The sequence below is a fragment of the Rhinatrema bivittatum genome, chromosome 1 (genome assembly GCF_901001135.1).
Source record: "Rhinatrema bivittatum chromosome 1, aRhiBiv1.1, whole genome shotgun sequence".
NCBI classification, from domain to species: Eukaryota; Metazoa; Chordata; class Amphibia; order Gymnophiona; family Rhinatrematidae; genus Rhinatrema; species Rhinatrema bivittatum.
The window spans coordinates 590,522,958-590,547,039 of record NC_042615.1 but is presented as its reverse complement, the minus strand read 5'-3'; the positions used below and the strand labels follow the sequence as shown (position 1 = coordinate 590,547,039).

Below are 24,082 nucleotides of genomic sequence, written 5' to 3'. Positions count from 1 at the left end.
GAAGAGTGAGCTGCGAGGGGAGGAGCAGGGCTGTAGATTTTACTTTCTTTTTGCAAAGGAAGCACGGCTAATGCTAGGTCTGATGGGAGTCGCATGCTGAATGTTGCGCAAATTGGCAGGCCACACACCGTTTTGTGAGAGTTTAGCACATGGAGCGAGGCGGTGGATACAGAGGCAAGCAGAGCTGTTATTGCAGAGCTCTGTCACAGGGCCTATTTTCTTGTGTCCAACAGCATAAAATACAGAGGGAATTCATCTAAACAGACTCATGTTTGAATGAGGAGGGATGTATGAAGTGTGTCAGTGACAGATTTAAATTGTTTTAATTCTAGTCCTCTCAGGTAAGAGAGAAAATAGATAGATGCAGTTTAAATATGGCCAAATTGCAGGATTTTCTTGACATAAATGAGTTAGAATAGCTGAAAGTCATTGTATGCAGGAGAAATAAGTAAATAAATCATTCTTTGGTACAATCTGTCACTCTTTATGGGACAGTACATATAAACTCTCTATGCTTCTGCAGTGCTGCAGTGCAATTGTTTAAGCCTGCTTGAATATTGATGGGAGACAGAGAGATAATTCACCAAAAGAGTGTAAGAGAGAGGAAATTTTGAGCAGGTTACTGATATCATTATTTACCTTATCTGAGTAACTGAGGAGTCACTATTTAAACTAAAATAAGAGCTGGTATGGGGAAACAGTGACAAGGAAAGTTTCCCACATAATTTCTGTAAAAGCTGTACAGATTGTGAAACACTGTTTGAATTTAGAGGATGTATATTGTTAATAATAGTCTGTGGAAGTGATTTAAGAATCTTGTATTCTGCAGATTTCTTCTATTTTTAATACAATAGTTGGCACCAAGAAATTCTGAATACATGAAATCTTGAATCAGCACAGAGTCAAAGGAGTGCAGGTATAAACACAAGGAAAGCTTTAGTGTGAAAATCCAGGAATTAGATAGTGATAGAGTGCTATAGGAGAAGAGAATATTTGTGTGTGAGTTTGAGAAACTTCAGAGAGAAAAGAGACATCCCGTATTCCTCTCTGAATTACAATAGGAAAGCTTGCTTTTTTTAAAATTTACTCACTAAGCAGCCTTTACAATTAGATGGTGTAGACACCACACCTAGCAACATCATCAGAAGAGGGGAATTCTATAGAGTATTTGGGGAACATCATTTTTATGCTATTTAAAGTTAGATAGGCTTCAAGTGACCATCACTGGACAACAGAGAGAAGAGAAAGGAAGGGCCTTTTCGCATGCGATAAGATGCAAATAAGCTGGAGGGGAGGAGTCGGGGTGGTGAGGGGGAGGGGGAGGAGTCAGCCGAGGAACCGCTGCCAGCAAAATCGCACTGCCGCGGTGCGAACGGCTGCAGTCTTTTGCAGGCCCGCCCCCCCTTCTCCCCCACCCCCTTTTTTTGCGGAATTCATCATTCTGCGAAGAATGATGAATCCAGCCCTGAGTTGGCAATTCTTCTGAGTCTGCTCTTTCTGGTATCCAACCAGGTCAGTCTGTAGTACAGGGTGGCCCATGGAAAAGTAGCCTGCCTCCAATAACTGGTATTGGAGGTGGGCTACTTTTCCATGGGCCAACCTTGTATTTTCAATTCTGGATCCAGCTGTATGCCCTTTTACATCCAAACCTTCTCCTATAACCTTGGATACTATATGGAACATTCTTTCTTCTGTGGAACAGTCCTTAAATTCCCTTACATCTACTGTGAATACTTTTCTACCATGGATACAAGCACAAGAGATTGTGTCTCTGGCGCATTTTGAGCAGCTTAAGAATTTGGAAACAGATAAGGGGAAGTTATCTAATGTTCAAAATACTTTGGTTCATGATAAAACTGTGATTTATTGAAAATTTGGAAAATTCTGTGAGAAATCTTCAAGTGATTAATTTTCCTATGATTTCAATGACGTCCCCTTTAGAATTATTTAAGCCCTATATGTGGGAAGTGTTGGGGTTGTCACTGCCTGTTTTGCCCATAATTCATAAAGCTTTCTATCTGTTCGGGTCTATGTGGCCTGATGGTAATGACTCTGGTCAAATCATTTTAAACCAGGATGTGGTCAGTTGGGACATTTCTGCTATTTTGGAATCCATAATTTTGGATGAGGTGCACAGAGCTACACTTGTGGTGACATTCTCTTCATGTCAGGCCCGTGATTTAATACTGCGTTTATATTATTGTTCTATGTATATTTTCTTTATAGAGTGTAAAATCTCAATTCTTCCTGATTTTTGCAGGGCTACAAAGGAAGGAATTTTTTGCATCAGGAAGTATTAGCTTTTCGTTTTGTGTTTTCTCTGTAAATGTATGATTGCTTTTCCAACTGAATGGTTTCTATTTTTTGATCCTGAACACCTTAAGAACATACGAAGTTGCTATATTGGGACAGATCAAGGGTCCATCAATCCCAGTCTTCTGTTTCCAACAGTGGCCAAGCCCAATTACAAGTACCTGGCAAATACCCAACATTAAGGAGATCCCATGCTACTAATGCTAATAATAGCAGCAGTGTCTATTCCCAAGTCACCTTGATTAATGGCAGTTAATGGACTTCTCCTCCAAGAACGTATCCAAACCTTTTTTAAACCCAGCTACACTAACTGCCCTAACCACATTCTCTGTCAACAAATTTCAGAGCTTAATTGTGCATTGAGTGAAAAAGAATTTTCTATGATTTGCTTTAAATGTGCTACTTGCTAACTTCATGGAGTGAACCCCCTAGTCCTTCTATCATCCGAAACAGTATGTTAATTAATTCTAATACCCCCAATATTAGATGAAGGTTAGTTGTGAAGGGACTTTGCTGGTTTGGCTTGGATTCTATATTATATTATTGGGAAGAAAGGTACTCATGGGTGAGATTTCTTTTTTCTTTTTCTTGTTTTGATGTCTCTCACTTTGCTGGTCCCTCTCTCAACTATGTATAGTGCTTATCAGCAACTGATTATATAGTTTTCCTTTTATGTATTTTTTATTCTTGTAATTTCTGTTCATAGTCAATTGCATGTAAATCTTGTAAATTAATTATAAATGCATAAATACATAGTTTAAGAAAAAGAAATGAGTTCAGAACATCTGATGGTTCAGAATTTGGCTTTCATTTGCTTTAATTTGTGGTGATTTTATTTTCTTATTCATTTCTGTTTGCCTTGATATCTGAAGTCAAGTGCTCATGGTTTTCTTACAGGAAGACAATACTGAACATGAACGTTGCTAATTTACTCATACATACTTAGAGCCCAGAACATAATCAACAAGATTATGTAGTACAAATGCAAGTTGTAGAACTGAAACTGAAAAATAGTCTCCATGCTTTATTTTAAAGTGTATGTAGTGTAGCATTCCCTTACCTTAATAAAGGAGGCAGAAGAAATAACTATAGGACTGAACAAAGGAAACTTGATGTTCCCTTCTAGGACATTGGTCATGGAAGTTAATATAAAGAGACCGTTACTTCGACTACTTCTTGTAATAGATAATACAAAGGTTAGGATGTGCAAAATGCAATAGTTACATTGATTATGAAAACCTCCATCTTCTGTTTCATTTGCTAAGTTCACATACACACAGGAAAGAAAATAGTCTAGGAGGGTTAGAGCATTTGCTCATGATTCAGGAAAAGAATATGAGGCATGAGTTCAAGACTCCCAGTGGCTATTTCTTAACTATGGGCCCTGTGTCTCTAGGACCCAAATGAAAAAAGGCATTTGCTTTAATCTGGCATTTCTGGTCAATCTATTAAAATACATAATATTTTCATGCTAAGTCCACTATGACGTTTATCTTTCCATAAGAACATAAGAAATTGCCATACTGGGTCAGTCCAAGGGTCCATCAAGCCCAGCATCCTGTTTCCAACAGTGGCCAATCCAGGCTACAAGTACCTGTCAATTACCCAAACACTATGGGGTAGATTTTCAAACCGCGCGAATTGGCGTACTTTTGCTGGTGCATCAGGCGCAAGCAAAAGTATGCGGGATTTTAGTAGATACGTGCGTAGCCGCTAAAATCCTGGATCGGCATGCGCAAGGCTATCGATTCCATATAGCCGGCGTGCGCCGAGCCACGCAGCCTACCCCCGTTCTCTCCGAGGCCGCTCCGATTTCGGAGAACTTTCTTTTGCCCTCCCCTCACCTTCCCCTCCCTTCCCCTACCTAACCCACCCGCCCGGCCCTGTCTAAACCCCCCCCCTTACCTTTGTCGGGGGATTTACGCCTCCCGGAGGGAGACGTAAATCCCCGCGCGCCAGCGGGCCGCTAGCGCGCTGGGACGCGACCTGGGGCGGGTACGGAGGGCGTGGCCACGCCCCCGGACCGCCCCGGGCCGTAACCACGCCCCCGGGCCCGCCCCCAAAACGCTGCCGAAACGCCCCCTCTGAAAACCCCGGGACTTACGCGAGTCCCGGGGCTCTGCGCGCGCCAGTAGGCCTATGTAAAATAGGTGCACCGGCGCGCAGGGCCCTGCTCGCCTAAATCCGCCCGGATTTAGGCGGATTTAGGCGAGCAGGGCTCTTAAAATCCGCCCCTTAGTATATCCCATGCTACTGATGCTAGTAATAGTAGTGGCTAGTTTCTAAGTCAAGTTGATTAATAGCAGGTAATAGACTTCTCCTCCAAGAAATTATCCAAACCTTTTTTGAACCCAGCTACACTAACTGCACTAACCACATCCCCTGGCAACAAATTCCAGAGTTTAATTGTGCGTTTAGTGAAAACAAATTTTCTCAGATTATTTTTAAATGTGTTACATGCTAACTTCATGGAGTGCCCCCTAGTCCTTCTATTATCTGAAAGAGTAAATAACCAATTTACATTTACCCATTCTAGACCTCTCAGATTTTAAAGACCTCTATCATATCCCCCCTCAGCCGTCTCTTCTCCAAGCTGAACAGTCCTAACCTCTTTAGCCTTTCCTCATAAGGGAGCTGTTCCATCCCCTTTATCATTTTGGTCATCCTTCTCTGTACCTTCTCCATCGTAACTATATCTTTCTTGAGATGTGGTGACCAGAATTGTACATAGTATTCAAGGTGCGATCTCACCATGGAGCGATACAGAGGCATTATGACATCCTCCGTTTTATTCACCATTTCCTTCCTAATAATTCCTAACATTCTGTTTGCTTTTTTGATTGCCACAGCACACCAAGCTGACAATGTCAAACTATTATCCACTATGATGCCTAGATCTCTTTCCTGGGCGGTAGCTCCTAATATGGAACCTTCTGTAACTACAACATGGGTTATTTTTCCCTATACGCAATACCTTGCACTTGTCCACATTAAATTTCATCTGCCATTTGGATGCCCAATTTTCCAGTCTCACAAAGTCCTCCTGCAATTTATCACAATCCACTTGTGATTTAACTACTCTGAATAATTTTGTATCATCTGCAAATCTGATTACCTCACTCGTCGTATTCCTTTCCAGATCATTTATAAATATAGGGGTAGATTTTAAAAAAGTGCACCTTCGCGTACTTTTGTTGGCGCATCAGGCGCATCAGGCGCCAACAAAAGTACGCTGGATTTTAGTAGATACGCGCGTAGCCGCTAAAATCCTGGATTGGCGCGCGCAAGGCTGCCGATTTCGTGTAGCCAGCGCGCGCCAAGCCGCGCAGCCTACCTCCGTTCCCTCCGAGGCCGCTCCGAAATCGGAGCGGCCTCGGAGGGAATTCTCTTTTGCCCTCCCCTCACCTTCCCTTCCCTTCCTCTACCTAACCCACCCCCCCCGGCCCTGTCTAAACCCCCCCCCTACCTTTGTCGGGGGATTTACGCCTCCGGGAGGGAAAAGTAAATCCCCGCGCACCAGCGGGCCGCTAGCGCACTGAGACGCGACCCGAGGACGGTTCCTGAGGGCGCAGCCACGCCCCCGGATCGCCCCGGGCCGAAACCACGCTTCCGGGCCCGCCCCCGAAACACCGCGTCCCGCCCCCAAAACGCCGCGCCGATCGGCCCCGCCCCCCGACACGCCCCCCTCGAAAAACCCCGGGACTTACGCGAGTCCCGGGGCTCTGCGCGCGCCGGCAGGCCTATGGAACATAGGCACACCGGCGCGCAAGGCCCTGCTCGCGTAAATCCGGGCGGATTTACGCGAGCAGGGCTTTTAAAATCCGCCCCATAATGAAAATCATGGGTCCTAGAACAGATCCTTGAGGCACTTCACTGTATACCCTTTTCTACTGAGAAAATTGTCCATTTAATCCTACTTTCTGTTTCCTATCTTTTAACCAGTTTGTAATCATCGAAAGGACATCACGACCTATCCCATGACTTTTTACTTTTCGTAGAAGCCTCTCATGAGGATATTTGTCAAATGTCTTCTGAAAATTCAAATACACTACATCCACTGGTTCACCTATATCTACCTGTTTATTAACCCCTTCAAAAAAGTGAAGCAGATTTGTGAGGTAAGACTTCCTTGGATAAAACCATGCTGACTTTGTTCCTTTAAACCATGTCTTTCTATATGTTCTGTGATTTTGATCTTTAGAACACTTTCCACTATTTTTCCTGGTACTGAAGTCAGGCTAACACATCTGTAGTTTCCCAGATTGCCCCTGGAGCCCTTTTTAAATATTGGGGTTACATTAGCCACCATCCAGTCTTCAGGTACAATGGATGATTTTAATGATACGTTACAAATTTTTACTAATAGGTCTGAAATTAAACTTTTGAGTTCCTTCAGAACCCTGGGGTGTATACCATCTGGTCCAGGTGATTTACTACTCTTCAGTTTGTCAATCAGGTCTACCACATCTTCTCAGTTCACCATGATTTGGTTCAGTCCATCTGAATCATTACCCATGAAAACCTTCTCCGGTATGGGTATCTCCCCAACATCCTCTTCAGTAAACACCAAAACAAAGAAATTGTTTAATCTTTCCGCGATGGCCTTATCTTCTCTAATTGCCCCTTTAACCCCTCAATCATCTATTGGTCCAACTGACTTCCTTACAGGCTTTCTGCTTCGGATATATTTTTTTAAAGTTTTTACTGTGAGTTTTTTGCCTCTATGGCCAACTTCTTTTTCAAATTCTCTCTTAGCCTGTCTTACATTTAACTTGCCAACCCTTATGCATTATTCTATTTTCTTCTGCTGGATCCTTCTTCCAATTTTTGAATGAAGATCTTTTAGCTAAAATAGTTTCTTTCACCTCATCTTTTAACCATGCCGGTAATCGTTTTGCCTTCCTTCCACCTTTCTTAATGTGTGGAATACATCTAGACTGTGCTTCTAGGGTGGTATTTTTTTTTAAATGACCACATCTCTTGCACACCTTTTTACCTTTAGAGCTTCTCCTTTCAGTTTTTTTATAACTATTTTTCTCATTTTATCAAAGTTTCCCTTTTGGAAGTTTAGCACTAGAGCCGTGGATTTGCTTACTGTCCCCCTTCCAGTCATTAATTCAAATGTGATCATATTATGATCAATATTGCCAAGCAGCAATATTGCCAAGCACCACGTTATCTCTCTCACCAAATCATGTGCTCACTAAGGGGCGGATTTTCAGCGCCCTGCTCGCCTAAATCTGCCCAAAACCGGGCGGATTTAGGCGAGCAGGGCCCTGCGCGCCGGTATGCCTACATTCAAAGAGGCATACCGGCGCGTGCAGACCCCGGGACTCGCGTACGTCCCGGGGTTTTCGGAGGGGGGCGTTTCGGGGGCGTGTCGGCAGCGTTTTGGGGGCGGGTACAGGGGCGTGGCTACGGCCCGGGGCGGTTCGGGGGCGTGGCCGCTCCCTCCGTACCCGCCCCCAGGTTGCGGCCCGGCGCGCAGGAGGCCCGCTGGCGCGCGGGGATTTACTTCTCCTTCTGGGAGGCGTAAATCCCCGGAGAAAGGTAAGGGGGGGGGGTGTAGACAGGGCCGGGCGGGTGGGTTAGATAGAGGAAGGGAGGGGATGATGAGGGGAGGGCGTTAGAGGATTCCCTCCAAGGCCGCTCCGATTTCGGAGCGGCCTTGGAGGGAACGGGGGTAGGCAGCACGGCTCGGCGCGCGCCGGCTATACAAAATCAATAGCCTTGCGCGTGCCGATCCAGGATTTTAGTGGATACGCGTGGCTCCGCGCGTATCTACTAAAATCAGGCGTACTTTTGCTTGAGTCTGATGCGCAAGCAAAAGTAGGCCTATTCGCGCTTTTTGAAAATCTACCCCTAAGAGTTAGATCTAAAATTGCTTCCTCTCTCGTCGGTTCCAGAACCAATTGCTCCATAAAACTGTCATTTATTCCATCCAGGAATTTTCTCTCTCTAGCATGTACCGATGATACATTTACCCAATCAGTATTGGGGTAATTGAAGTCTCCCATTATTACCACACTACCAATTTTTTTAGCTTCCCTAATTTCTCTTAGCATTTCATTGTCCGTCTCACCATCTTGGCCAGGTAGATGGTAGTATACTCCTTTCACTATACTTTTCCCCAACACACAAGGGATTTCTACCCATAAAGATTCGATTGTGCATTTGGTCTCATGCAGGATCTTTATCCTGATGGACTCTATGCCATCCCAGACATAAAGTGCCACCCCACCTCCCAGATGCTCATCTCAGTCATTGTGATATAATTTGAACCTCGGTACAGCACTGTCTCATTGGTTATCCTCCTTCCACCATGTCTCTGAGATACCAGTTAAGTCTATGTCATCATTCACTTCTATACATTCTAATAATCCCATCTTACTTCTTAGACTTCTGGCATTAGCATACAAGCATTTCAAAGTGTGTTTTTTGTTTCTATTTTCATTCTGCTTTCTAATTGATAGGAATTGGAATCTTTTAGCTCTGGTGAGTTTTTAATTACAGGCACTTGGCTTACTTTTCTTATTAATGGAACCTCACTGTTGGGATGCCCTAATTCTAATGTGTTATTAGTATCCTTTGAAGATACCTCCCTCTGAACCTTTGTTCTAGTTTAAAAGCTGCTCTATCTCATTTTTAAAGGTTAGCTCCAGCAGCTTGGTTCTACCCTGGTTAAGGTGGAGCCCATCCCTTTGGAAAAGACTTTCCCTTCCCAAAAGGTTCCCCAGTGCCTTACAAAACTGAATCCCTCTTCCATGCACCATCGTCTCATCCATGCATTGAGATTCCAGAGCTCTGCCTGCCTCTGGGGACCTGCGCATGGAACGGGGAGCATTTCAGAGAATGCTACCCTCCTCGATCTAAGTGTCCCTGAACAATTGGTTAGGCCACAAAGCCATCTCTTTCACAGTCAAGCTAGTTTGATTAACTAGCAGAAAACATTCAAATGTTGCCAGGTTGGATTTAAATTATGGGCACCCACATGCAATAATGGGGAAGAGATCCCCCAGGAATGTTCGAAGGGTGTGAAGGGGTTGATTCCCCTTCCTCCCCCAAAATAGAAGGGGAGAGACTGTCCCCCTCTCTAGATTGTTGCTGCCTAGATCATTTCCTTTCCAGCCATCCACCCTCACCTCAAAGTTGTCTTGCAACTTTTCCTGGATTGACCCTACAGTTTCAGCAGCTCTAACAGAAAAATTCAGTGTGGGGTCTGCGAGCCACCTATCACATGCTCACAGGCCCTATGATGGCATTGCCTCCTCATCCTGTACGGGCTTCCTGTTACCATGGAAACCCATGGGTGGAGGTGAGGCTTCAGCAGGGCCTGTGAGCCCACAATGGGCAGCTCGCAAACTCCATACTGAATTTTCTTTTAGAATTGTTGCTGCTGCTGTGGGATAGGGTCACCATCAATCTATTGGACAAGTGGTACAGTGAGGGCAGGCCCAGATAATAGCATAGCAACAGTGGCATCAGAGCTAGTTGCCTACATTGCCCATGCCTAAATCTTGACCTGACTGTTGTTTCTAAACTTGTGTGAACATCACATTGCTGGGGGAACATAAGATCAGAATGTTAGTTTTCCAGTTCCACAGCATTTAGCATTACTACTGAATCACTGAGCTGACAGCACCCTACCTTTAGCCTGAATTTGACAGCATAAAAAAGAAAATCCCATATTGAGTATGTATATATTGCTTTAGTATATCTGACCAACTTTTTAAATTTTTGGCCTGGCAATTTTCTCCTGCTCCTTTGGTTTTCAGCTCAATTGGATCCAGCACCACGAGCTTTCATTCACGAGTACCTGGTATTTTCTCTCCATTATATTGCCTGCAAATTCCCTTAGCCCAGTCCTGGCAGAGATCATCTTTGGTCGGGGGCCATGTACCATGCCTGCTTCTGAAATCCTGCAACGATAAGCCTTAAAACTGGCCAACAGGAGTGTTGCCATTGCCCAATGGCTGGGACTCCATCCCCATTGGGGGCTGTGAACCCTACCTCAGCAACGCCCCCAGCACCAGCTGACCTGGGGAGCGGAAGACCCTGACCCAGACAATGAAGCCAGCACATGGCAGTGTATAGTATTACTAGTACTGAGGGGCCAACTAACTGACCAATTTCAGAAAGAATAGATAGGTACCTAAGTGAGAGGAAATCCGAAAAATACTGGAAAAGTTAGCTGAACTGTAGAAGCCCATGACATAAACATTTTATCCACACTCAGCTCACTGCCTTAGTATTATTGATTACAGTAATATTTTAAATCAGATGCCTTTGAATGTCATGTGAAATGCCAGGACAACATGAAGAAGTATGGGTTACTTGTGTCTATTCTGTGCACCCTGAAAGTAACTGAAGTATTTCATGTCTAATCAGTCTATAGCCAAGTCACCAAGGAGATACAGGAAAATAAAGTCAGTCCCAAAATTCAAAATTATATATTTGAAAAATTTTGAATTTTGGGACTGACTTTATTTTCCTGTATCTCCTTGGTGACTTGGCTATTATATTTGGAGATCAGTTCTTGCTCCACTGTACTGCTTGTGGATTAATCAGTCTATAGAACACACATTCACTGAAAGAATGGTCAGTTTTGCCCTGGACACTTGAGAAAATAATCTCCACTTTGAAGGAAAATGTTTAAATAGCATAGCTAAAATGTTCCATCCTAGATTTTTCTTAGTTTATCTTACCTCTAAAAATGTTTTCACTTTGCAAATCTTGCAACCTTCATATGTAAATAACAGATCTTTCTTTCTAATATAAGGGAAATTAAAGAAAAAACTGCAAGCATTCTTACAGCTGTTATCTTGCACGAACAATGCAGTCTTAACCAAATGGATCGAATTGTATCTGAGGTTGGTGTTACTCTATTTGCAGCTTCAGGGGTTACAGTGTATTGAACGGGTTTGGGACTGAAGAGCCGTCAGCTATGGTTTCAGCCACCTGCTAGATCGTTTTCTTTTTCATCAATTATGGAAGAATCACATAGCAGCTTGGGAGCACCTACCTGCAGCCTTAGTGTTCACCTTACGAAACAATTGGAGGGAAACATGGACCTCTCAGTTTTGCCAAACAATAATCACCCCGAGAAGTTTCTCCGGCTGGATGTGAAGAATTTAATGATGAACACAGCCTTTCTGCAGGCCAGGCAGTGGCACAACAGGGTTTATTTGCAGGTAAGAACTTGTAGAGGAGTTTCATAGACTGGTAGAGCTGCTGACTAGCTTCAGTCCTGGTTTGACTTCCCTTCCCTAAGGTTCGTAAAGGCAAAACAGCCCTATATTTGTAACCTTTCTTTTCCAAAAACGTCTAACTTAACAGGTTGTTCAAAATGAACTGGAGTTAGGCAGCTTTGCAAATGCATAGTTCCTTGCTGTTCTATATTTGTGTTTTTCCTCTATGATTGTAATATGCAGCATTTAAGCATTTAAGTGCAAAGCTCCAGGGGAGTAATACATATATTACTCCCCTGGATCTTTGAAATGTGAGACACTGAGGTGCACTAGTCAGGAGATAGAAACCTCAGGATGATTATATCTAATAATGTCTAAGTAGCAAATTAGTGTAATAAGACGGTGACCAGAAACATAACCAGTTATAGAGGGGAGGTGGTACAAGTCATAGGTGAGGCTTGACATGGAATATTGAATCCAGATCTGGAGGCCATACCTCCAAAAGGATAAAGACAGAGTGGTAATGATTCAGAGAAAAGCTGCTAAAATGGTACAGAATCTGTACCAAAGGTCTTATGAGATTCAGGAACTAAATATAGCATGCTCAGTGCTCACCGTAAAAGAGAGGTATGAAGGGGGGGGTCAGTAGAGGGAAGAAAAGACATTAAAATTCCAAAACTATATAAATAATACACAAAAAGCAAACCATTTTCAGAGGAAAGAATGCTCTAGAACAAAAATGCACAGTATGAAGTTCCAAGGGAATAGGCTCAGGAGGATTATGAAAAAAAATTTTCAACACATAAAGTTTGGTGGAATCATCGAATGGTTTTCCAGGGAAGGTGATAGAGACAAAGGGGCCAATGTAATAGAACCCGCGCTGAAATCCGCACGGATTTTTCTGCGCGGAGTTTTTGGGCTCGTGCGGCAAAAACCAGCGGAAGTGTGGGATGTAATAACGGTCATGTATGCTAATTAGATACACCCAAAAAATCCATGTACCCTGGGCACACACACCATGATGCATGCAGTAATGCGCGCTCATGTCCCTATGTAGTAAAACAAACAGGCATCCATGTGGACACCTATTGGCGTGTGAACACTTGCGCTTGATGCTCAGGGCAAAAGCCTTTTTTTTCTTCAAAAAAATGAATAAAAAAGTGGTCCAGAAGTTGATGTGAAGGTGGGTAGAGAAATATCTAACCCCTTCTTGATCGGACTCTGCCAGCAAGAGAGAGAAATGCAGGTCTGCAAGTCTGCCTCATTGAGAAGCTGCCTCTCTCTACCTGTTCCATCCTCCGCTTGGCTGACTTGCAAAAGCATCAAAAAAATAGTCTCCACACCAGCATTTTCACTCACTGCCTGCCCTGACCCAGGCGCTAAAAACCCGCGTTAAAAAGCCCCCACTAACTCAAGCTCCCTGCTAGCGTGGCTCCCTGAATTGCCTGCAAATAGATAATTGCCTCCTTTGTATGCCATAAGCATGCACTCATGCAGAAAAAACGCAGGTCTGTAAGCACGCTTGTACCCGCTTTTATCCCATGTACAAAACCCTTATTACATACCCATATAGGGCTTTGTGCAGGAAAATGCATATACAAATGCACCTAGAGGCGTGCACAAACCCATGACAGCTTCAGCGCACCTCATTACATCGGCCCCAAAGTCAATAAGAGAATTTAAGAAACCATGGAATAAGTCAGAGGATCCCTACCTGAAAAGAAGTGAGGGGAAAGCCAGAGCTGAACTAGGATCTTTGACATTGCATCAGGATATAGAGATGTGCTTTGGCTGAACCTTTTGGTTCGGCCTTCGTTATCGGCCCTCCGCGGGAAATTTCGGTTTCCCGCAGTTCGGGCCTATTTTTTATTTGGCCGCCCTGAATTCCGGGTTAGTGTGCACTAACGGGGTTAGTGCGTGCTAACTCCCATTAGTGCTAACGTAAGCGTGCACTAATGGGGAGTTAGCACGCACTAACCCCAAAAAAAATAATTTTCATGAAATTTGGGGGAAATTTGCTTCATTTTTCGGGGTTGTTGAAACATTGTCCCAGATGAATGCACATCTCTAATCAGGAATGAAAATGAGTAGACTAAATAGCATTTACAGTCCCTATCTGTCATCATATCTGTTTCTGTGATAAATTTAAAACAAAAAACAACCTCACTGTAATTATTTTTAGTGTTAAGCTGAAAACACTTAAGTGTTATAATAAAGTGAATACGCCAGTACATCTATCTCACGAGAGATAAGAGAACTAATTAAACAATCTTGGTAACTCTCAGGTCCATGGATACTTTTCTTTGTGGTCCCACAAGCTAATTTTCAAAGGGAAATTCACTGCAGAGTATCTCCTTTGAAAATTCTGAACTGCCGAGCCAAATGCACCCACAAACTTTGCACTTGTACATAACTTGTTACCTCCTGTCCCCCCAGCACTTTTCCCCATGACTAAAAGTACTACACTGTTTGTTAATTATTGGATTGCCTTACAAGAATATAATCTGTGCTTCTCTCCTTCCCTGCTGAAAGTTTAGGAATTAATTGCTGGTTGCTATTGATGAAATTACTTGCATTTCTCCCTATCTTTAGATGTGTAAATTGTTGAGCCTTATAGTCCCACCCTTACTTCCCCAAATCCAGATAACCCTACTGGAAGTTTTGCTTTTATAGACCTTTAAGGGGTAATTTTGTAACAGTCCACATATATTTTGAATCTAATGGTTCCATTTGATGGAACTGATGGAAAATGAAGATACCATAAAGGTGATTTTTAAAAGCGCAGCGTGAGCATCAATTGGGGGATGCACTAATAAGTCAAGCTTCTATGAACCAAGCAGAACAAAAGAACATGCCATACTGGGTCAGACCAAGGGTCCATCAAGCCCTCTTCCTGTTCCCAACAGTGGCCAACGCAAAAAACACCAAAGGGACTACCTTACACCGTGGAAGATTTTATTAGAGGTGCCCGACTCGAACTTAGTTGCAGTGCTATTTGTTTCCAGACAGATCGCTGCATTGTAAGTTTTATTGCAACAATCAATACACAGATTGATATATTGACTCTTACTGCGGTGAGAGTATGTTTACAGTATAAAGCCCCTGATGCAGCCTTGTTGGCGAAACTCAGTTCGAGTCGGGCACCTCTAATAAAATCTTCCACGGTGTAAGGTAGTCCCTTTGGTGTTTTTTGCGTTGGCTACGTGGGACCGCCTTCCGATTTGTTTTATTGGACCTTCCCAACAGTGGCCAATCCAGGCCATAAGAACCTGGCAAGAACCCAAAAACTAAGTCCATTCCATGCTACTGTTGCTAGTAATAGCAGTGGCTATTTTCTAAGTCAAGTTAATTAATAGCAGGTAATGGACTTCTCCTCCAAGAACTTATCCAATCCTTTTTTAAACACAGCTATACTAACTGCACTAACCACATTCTCTGGCAACAAATTCCAGAGTTTAATTGTGCGTTGAGTAAAAAAGAACTTTCTCCGATTAGTTTTAAATATGCCACATGCTACCTTCATGGAGTGCCCCCTAGTCTTTCTATTTTCCGAAAGAGTAAATAACCGATTCACATTTACCCGTTCTAGACCTCTCATAATTTTAAACATCTCTATCATATCCCCCCTCAGCCATCTCCAGGATTTTAAAAGCTGCCTGGTTATGTGCATAAATGCTGCATCGTGCACATCTCGAAGGTTTTTAAAAAGGGGCAGGATGTGGTCGTGGTCTAGGTGAGACATGGGCATTTCAGGAGATAAACTTGAGATGTGTGTGTAAATACTTTTGTGATTCAATATGCGCCGAGGCCCCCTGGAGCGTAACTTTACTTCTGCTATGGAGGACATGCAAGTTAAAAAATAAAGAAAAATGAGCAGATCTGTGGAGTTTTAAGGGTCGGGGCTAACTGGGGGGAGTGAAACCTTTCAAACCATGGGAGGTGGTGTGGATATGGAGTTGATGCAACCTGCAAGGAGGAGCCCTGTCTGTCCCCATTGTCGGTTGGCGGAGCTGGCTATGGCAGAGGCCTAACTGGAGCTTCGCCTATACCAGCCTTCGTTCCCCTTAGGTTGAGCCCTCAGGTGCCAGGGCCGGCAGGACTTAGGTGCGGGCTTCTGCAGTGGAGGTGAAGATCTGTCATAGTCATCGAGTCACAGGCCAGTGTCCGAGGCAGGCTGAAGATAGGCAGAGCCAGAGACAGGCAGCAGTCAGGGCAAGCGGCATTCAGCAGAGTCTAGGTCCAGGCAATGGTCAATGGCAAGCGGAGTTCATTCAAGGTCAAGGTCCAGGCAGTGGTCAGTGAAAGGCAGAGTTCAATCAAGGATGAGAGGCAAGCCAAAGTCAAAACCAGAAATCCAACCAAAGGAAGCCGGGCAGAAGAGGCTGACAGGAGACCAGGAACACAGAAAGCAGAAGGCTGAGGAACAGGAGTGAAGAAGGAGACAAGGCCTGGAGACAAGAACTGAAGACTGACCACATAGAAGTGAAGACAAACCAGGGACCAGACACGAATTCAGGAACACAGACCAGGAAGGCAGGAACAGGTGCGGGGACTCAGAAACAAGGATCAGGCAAGCTGGAGCATACTGAGGCAATTAGCTCTACCTGGAGGTAGTTGACCTATTGTCAAGGCATGGAAGGTGCTGCGGAGGAGGCCTTAAATAGGCCTGAGCACCTGATATCATCAGGTAGCACCACGGGGAATCTCCTGCCGTGGGACCTTTAAATTGGAGCTGTTCGGGGATGGGTATGCCTAGGGGTAGCCCCTGCTAGACTCAGTGGCATCTTCACGCAGCGTGCATTGGGGTCTAGTCACACCACAGTGGTTGGCCACGTGGGCTGCAGGAAGGCTTGCCGTGGCAATGAGGGAGCCTGCACACAGGTCGGGGCTGGAGGTAAGAATGGCGGTCCATGGCATGAGGTCATGGACCGTTGAGTATAATAGGAGATTGGAGACCTATATCTTAACCAGGTGAATTGGGGACAAATTGTTAAAACTGGAGATAGTGTCGGCATGAGTCCATTTTAAAATCCCCTGATTTATGCGGTAGAAGTGACATTTGTGCAGACATGCGCACATCTCCTTAAAATTTGGTGCACATCTGCAAGTGGCCAGGTTATTTTATAACATGTACACATATACGTCTGTAAGTTATAAAATAGCCAGGTCCCTGGGTGTGGGCCAATGAACATGCACACATGTGCACCCACACACTGGTTTGAAAGTTACCATCAATACCATAAAGTTCAAGATACTGACTGAAGTTTGCAAGTAGTAGTTGCCAAAGGATTCTCCTTAATAGAGTGTGGTCTACAATAGCTGAATTGCTGAAATATTTTTAAATGGCACCTTCTGTTTGCCTCTCCCTTCTTCAGACCACTTGAGAAAGCCGAGTTCAGACAAAACCATAGGTCCTTTTTCTGGGGCTTCAGATGAATTATTTGGACATCGGGATTTGGTTGAACTTCTACAGTGTGAGAGACATTTATTGGCAAATCCTGAAGACTTTCCAATAGTGATGAAAATCAGGCACTGGTCTCTAACCTAATTGCATTTAGGAAGTGCTATCAGATACACATTAGTATGATTTAATTATATACAGTGATAAAAATCCTTTAAAAATTAATTTTGAAGGGTTTTTTTACAGTATGTTATTATACTGTTAACAGTTTGAACATACAGTAAAACCAGCATGTCATACAAAAGGTTTTTAAGTCTAATTTGATATATTGTGTTTGTTAGGTTATTGTTTTAATTTGGGGATACTCTCTCTTTTTATATTTTTACTTCTATAATTTACACCAAGGACAACTGGAAGTTTTCTTTCTCCATTAGAAATTCCCTGCAAGTAACTTGTGAGAGTTAGGTGTGCCTCATCAGTTCTCCTCCTGAGATGTATCAGACCAGTGATTCCCCGACAGACAGAAGATCTGAGTTTGTGCCTTGCACTTGGTAATATATAACACCACCAACAAGCCTGGATCTCAACATGTTTTTGACTTGATATGGGGGGGGGGGGGGTTAATGTTAATTAAATAATGATTCATGAACGTAAATTTAATTTATTTTTTTTTAATTTCATTTATTGTTCTTATAATCTGCCTTCCTGGTTTTACAGAGACAAAAAAGGAACCTCACTGAACCAACAGATCTGGAATCAGGAGGAAACAGCCCAGCCTTTATCGACAAAGCTCTGAGTAAACACATTACACCTGTCACCTTAAAATCCACCATCAAGAGCAATCCCTTATATCAAGATACTGGAATTTGTGATGGATGGGAGGAGAGAAAAAAGCAACCTTCCTGGACCATTCAAGACTATGACAAGCAGTCAGTGCATCCCAACCTCTCTAACTATATGAAGGTAAAATATTGTAATGAGAAATACAAAATGATACCTAAGATGCTGAGAGTCAGGCAGCAAGTTCCCTTCATAAGCAGCATGTATTGCTGGATATCCACAGAGAATTACATCTCTGTAATGAGTGACTATCTGGCCAAACATCACCAGGCAAAATTACCTGGTTATCTTATATACACAGCGGGTATACTGTTTTCTTCTTCTTTTATTGGGGCTCAAGATGTTATATTAGTTGTATGTTTTATGCAAGTTAGGCTGTCCTGACTGCTGTGCAGTTGTTATTGTTTGGGTTTGTTATTTTTTTTTGTTTACTATGTAAATTTTATGAATGTTTTATTCTGTAATAGGGATGAGCATTTGTTTAAAATGAAACAGACAATGACAACGACATTGTCTATTTCATTGGAAACACGAAACAAAAGAAAAAAATGCCCCAATTTTTTATTTTTAGTTTCGTGTTCATGCACACTAACTGGACTTATAGTGCACTAGCTTGGATTTAGTTCATACTAAGACCAGTTAAAGCACATTAATAGAATTAAGTGTACACTAACTATGAAAATAGGGGGGGGGGGGGGGGAAAAACCTCAACAAACCATTTTAAAAATGAAATCAAGCGAAAAACAACATGAAATAAAAACATGAAGAAAACTCCCACTGCACTCCCCAATCTATAACCCACCTAGAATGTATGGTAAGTGGAAAATAAATATTTTTAAAAGATAAATGTGAACTAAAATGCCTGTCCTGCTTTTCAACATACAAAATGTTGGAATCAATTATGAAAACAGGGTCTGTCCATTTGTCTGGGCACAAAATAAATCTCCAAAGAAGGGACTGAAAAACACCAAATTTGGCATTCTGAAAGAAAAATGGGAATATCTTAACAAGTTCATAAAATAAAAAGCATTAGGTCAATGATTTCAGAGAATGAAGTCTCCCAAATATCTCCATTGTTTTAATGTGAGAGGCAATTAAAGGCTGTGTAATGTTGGCTGAGAGGGAAAAAAAACCCAGCAGCAGTGGGTGAAGGCTGGCACATTTGAGGCCATCTTGCTTCAGACTTCTTAACCAACACAACTTCCACAGCCCATTCCTATACACCCACACTCACATAGGGCCGGATTCTAAAAGGTATGCCCGATTTTATAACATAACATGTGCAAGCCGCTCGCATGTTATAAAATCCAGGGTCGGCGCGCGCAAGGGGTGCACAATTGTGAAACTTGTGGGTGCCGAGCCGCGCAGCCTTCCTCCCATTCCCTCCAAGGCTGCTTCTGAAATCAGTGGCAGCTCAGAGGGAACTTTCCTTCCACCCCCCACCTTCCCTCCCCTTCCCCTACCTAACCCGCCCCCCCCCCCCCCCCAGCCCTCCCTAAACCCCACCTTACCTTTTTCCATAAGTTTGTGCCTGCCTCCGGGCAGGTGTAGGTTGCACGCGCCGGCCGATGGCTGGCCCGCGATCCCGGGCACAGCGGCAAATGGCCACTGTGCCTGGAGGCTCTGGCCCCGCCCCGCCCCTTTTTTCAAGCCCCGGGACATATGTGCGTCCCGGGGCTTGCGCACGTCGCCGGGCCTATGCAAAATAGGCTCGGCGCGCACTGGAGGGGGTTAAAAGGGTTACACGCGTATATTACGCGTGTAACCTTTTTAAAATCCGCCCCATATAAACTACCCCACGTGCACACACTAGCATTCCCACATAAATCGCTTCCCCCCACCCCCCCACCTCCAGCACACACAGGCACATCTGGCATTTCGACTGAATGTGTATGTGCATGTGTCTCTGTGTATGTGGCCCACTCTTCCCTGCTTGCTTTGTAATGTTTTAATTTAATTTACCACCAAACAAAACATTCTCCTGCTGTATTACTGAAATATTCAGACAAGTGACTCCTTGTTTTTATATTTGTAAGGTCTGCTATATATATATATACCACCTAAATATATAATTATAGGCTGCTAACTCCCATTAGGCTTATTTTAATATATAATTGTTATGAGTTTTTCCCTTATTGCAAACAAAATCAATAGAAGGATCAGCATGTCACAAAAAACCTGCATGTGAGTCATTCCCAAATAACAAGAAAATATTCGATCTCCCAAATGTCCAACCTGAAACCAGATTAAAGATGTACACCAGAATGTTCTGTGGTAACTGAGAAAATGGGGAAACTCCTTCAGTGTGGTTCTGGACCAATCTGCCTTGAAGAAGGAGGGAAGGGGAAGCTTTTAGAATCGAGCACTTACCTATATTCTGCAGCATCCAACTGCTTTTCCATAGGCACCACAATCCTGACTAAGACCTCACAGATATACATTACCCTCCCCCCGCCCCTCACACACACACACAAGCCTTCCAAACTGTCGCCCTTTCCCAGTGATTACAATTGGTGGAAAAACCATACAGAAGCATAGCACGCACTTGGCATCCAAAGTAAGAACCTAATCAGACTCTTTTGCTAATCTCTGCTGGCAAGCTTTCTCAAAGCCATGCTTCTGAGTGAGCTCCCCACTTATTAAAAAAAAAACATGCTAAAAACGAAAATAATGAAATCAAACGTACCCTGTGGGCTAGAACAACAATAATGATCCTCCTTTATAATATTAGAGCTAGAAGTAAGAAATTTATTTTTTTTTTGCCAAAAGACAATTTTATTAATGTTGAGTTTGATTGTAATGACATGTCTAGATTAATTACCAATGAGGACATGTTTTTGGCTTGTTATGACCAAGATATGTTTGTTATATCTACTAGAATTAAGAGTTCAAGTTTTCTTTTAAGATGATGTAAATTTCTCTGACTTAATCTTGAATGGAAAGATATTCTGTCTTTCCTTTCCTCTACTACTTTCTAATTGTCTTCTCATATACCCTGCCTGGCATAACCAGGCTTCTGCTATTCTCTGACATAAAAATCACCAGAAGTGACCATGCTTTCTGAATTTAGGGGAAAAAGAATCCCTGAGTAATGGGAGAAAAGGTGAGCATATATTTTGTCTTTGCCCACAAATCAGAATTTCCTGGGAGCTGAGGGCAAATATGTAAATGTAGCTATTGTTGATTCATCTTCAAAACAGGTTTGGTGATAATACTGCTGAGCTGGAGCATTCAGGATCCGTGTGCATCTTCTGCTTGTTTTGTTTGTAAACGTACTGAACGTATGCTCTTTTGTATCCTTAGGAGAATCCCAATGACCTCCAGTATTGGCTGGAAGATATTTATACTCCAGGGTACGATTCTTTACTGAAGAAGAAAGAAAAAGAAAAGAAACATTCTAAATACTGTCGGATTGCTCTGGTTGTAGTATTTGCTGTCTGTGTTTTGATTGCCACGGTTACTGTTAGCATTCTGTTCACTGACTTGAAAAAAAATACGGCCACATTTAGCATAACACATTACTCTAGGGAAAATATGAAAATGCCAAAAAAGCAAAATTTTGAAAGGAACCCAAATATTACATACATGATCACAGTGATGGATCTAGATTTTAGGCACCCCTAGGCACTGTTGGTACTGCTGAAACAACACCCTTCCCCCCTCCCCACAACCACGCTGCCTACAGCTTCCTGCACAGGACAGCAGGGGATAGTCTGGGGTTAGGAAGAGAGCAACTTTTCTCTGCTCTGCTCTGTCTTGCCTCGGTCTCATCCCCTCCCCTCCTGTTCTCTGCAGCTGTCTAGGGGGCTGATGCAAAAAAGTTGCACTGAAAGCGGGCGCTATGTGTTCAGCACCCGCTTTCATAACGCGCCCCCAGGCACCTCTCCAGGAGCGGGAGATCGCTCCCAGGGCCCCTACTGGACTACCAGGTTGCCTGTAAAAAGTTTTTGGGGGGTCGGGAGGGGGGGGGGAATCCTAAAGGGATTGGTTTTAAAGGGTCGGGGTGGGTTTAGGGGTTATTTTTATGTGCCGTTTTTCCCGCCCTCCCCCAAAACGATAAGAGAACCCCCACGAACAATTTCGTGGGGTTTTCCTATCGTTTTGGGGAGCCCCCGATTTCTGACGATTTTGAAATATCAACGATATTTTCAATCGTCCAAAGCCCGATTCACATCCCTATTGTGGCCTACTTCAGTCTCCTGCCTTGCCTTTTGGCCTTCCTCTGAGCAAGGCCTTCCTGCCTTGCTCAGAGGCCTCTTTGGCCTTCCTGCTCCACCTAGCAGCCTTTGGGACTTCTAGGTTCATCTAGCCCAGCTGTGCGCCCTGTTTTAGACCTTCTTGTTTATTGTTTGCTTGTTCTAGTCCTGTCTTTGTCCAGTCTCTCTCTAATATTGTCTTTTCTTGATAGGCCTGTCCTACCCAGTCCAGTCCTTGTCCTATCTTGTTCAGTCTAGTCTCTGTCTCCAGTTCAGGCCTTGCCCTCAGTTCAAACCCTTATTTGCTTTGCCTTCAGTGCTGGTCCTGTCTTTAGTCCCAAGCCTTGCCCTTGGTTCTAGCACATGTCTCCAGCCCTGCCTGTATCCAGCTCTTGTCTGCTTTAGTACCAGTCTCTGTCTCCAGCCCAAGTCTTGTCTTTGGTTCCAGCTAGTCCTGCTGGCCACCAGAATCCAAGGGCTCAACCTGTAGGGTAGCAGGTTGGTCCAGGCAGAGGACCATCTCCAGTCCTCTCCTGCAGTCCTGTGCTCCTCGGGCAGGGCTAATTCCTGATCCCAGCCTGCCTGACTGTCACATAGTTAATTTCTCACTAGAACTTATATTCTCACTAGAACTTAAACTCTCACTAGAACTTAAACTCTAACTAGAAGTTTAAAGCAAGCATTAGTGAGGCCCTTATTTTAAAAACCCTCATTAGATCTGAAGGTATTTAGCAGCTATCAGCCCATTTCATGACTACCATTCTTGGCAAAATTTCTCAAGGCTGTACTTTAGAAACAGTGAAATGAATATCTTAGTGATTTCCAAATTCTGGATTCCTTACAATTTGGTTTAGGGAGTCATTAAACGCCAAATTGTTACTTTTATCCACTATTGACATTAGACGGGGTTTTTGACAGTGAGCTGGGCATGGTCAGAGGCATCTGCAAGGCCGCTGGATCGTGCACTGGCAATCCACCGGTGCGCGTAACTTGTGAAACAAAGGGATTTTTTTTTTCGGGCTGGAGGGCAGGACAGGTGGGGGAGGGAAGGGAGGGGAAGGTGGGGGGAGGGAACGGGGAAAACCAGCTGGTCTCGGCGCGTGCAATGTGCACTAGTGTGCACCCCCTTGCGCGCACCAACCCCTGATTTTATAACATGCGTGCGGCTGTTATAAAATTGGGCATACATTTGTGCGCACAAATGTACCCTGCGTGCGTACCTTTTAAAATCTGCTCCTATGTGTTCATGATATTCCAATTTGCCCACAAGTTAAAAGCTTGGGCATGATTCCAACCCTTGTATGAATCCACAAATAATTCTGTAGCCAAAGCAAAATTTTTTCAAACCGAAATTAATTCAAAATCTTAAGCATCTACTTCTACAACAGATTTCAGGACAGTTCTCCAGGCCTTAGTGCTTAATATATGGATTATTGCAATGCCCTATATCTAGATTTGCTTTTTTCCTCTCTTCTGACTGCAACATATTACCACAGTTTTGTATACTTTGCATTGACTCATGATTGAGATTAGAATAAAATATAAAGTTGGCACAATTGTACACAAATTCGTGGATAACGTTGATAATCCATGGATTTGTTCTCTTCTAAAAGTTTACAATCTGCCGTATGCATACCAATCCTCACTGTTCAAGCTGCTTATTGTTCCTCCAGTGAAATCTACATGATTTCTTGTCTGGATGAGATGTGTGAGAGGATTTTTCTGTTGCTGGTCCCATTACATGGAATAGCTTTCCAGAAAGCTTAAAGCTAACCACTTGTACTAAATCATTCAAAAAAATGCTGAAAATTTGCTTATTCAATTAGCATTTGACTATCTGGACATATGGAGGTCCATATTCAAATGGACAACATCATAGTTATTCATCTAAATGGCTTCCCAGCTATTTTCAGCCCAGAGCCAGCTAAATTCTATCTGAGTGACTAGAATTTAGGTGACTACAGTCTGAATATAGCTGAGTAAGCTATAATTATGATTCTTGCCAGATAATTAGTTGCCCAGCTAGAATTTAGCTGGATAAGTTGGGGGCATTCTGGGGGTGGGCAGGAGGTGTTCCAATATTCAGAATTAGCCGGTTAACTTTTCCAGTTATGTATAACCGGTTAACTAGAACAGCTACACAG

General features: G+C 43.4%; 1 protein-coding gene across 1 annotated transcript; it reads left to right on the top strand.

Annotated features, from left to right (window-relative positions):
• The first annotated feature begins 11,211 nt into the window (after positions 1–11,211).
• MINAR2 (membrane integral NOTCH2 associated receptor 2) lies at positions 11,212–21,396 on the top strand. Its single transcript, XM_029586085.1, has 3 exons — positions 11,212–11,504; positions 17,620–17,865; positions 21,046–21,396. Exons 1-3 carry the CDS (start codon positions 11,301–11,303, stop codon positions 21,364–21,366), a joined length of 771 nt encoding a protein of 256 aa, XP_029441945.1. The 5' UTR covers positions 11,212–11,300; the 3' UTR covers positions 21,367–21,396.
• Positions 21,397–24,082: the final 2,686 nt, after the last annotated feature.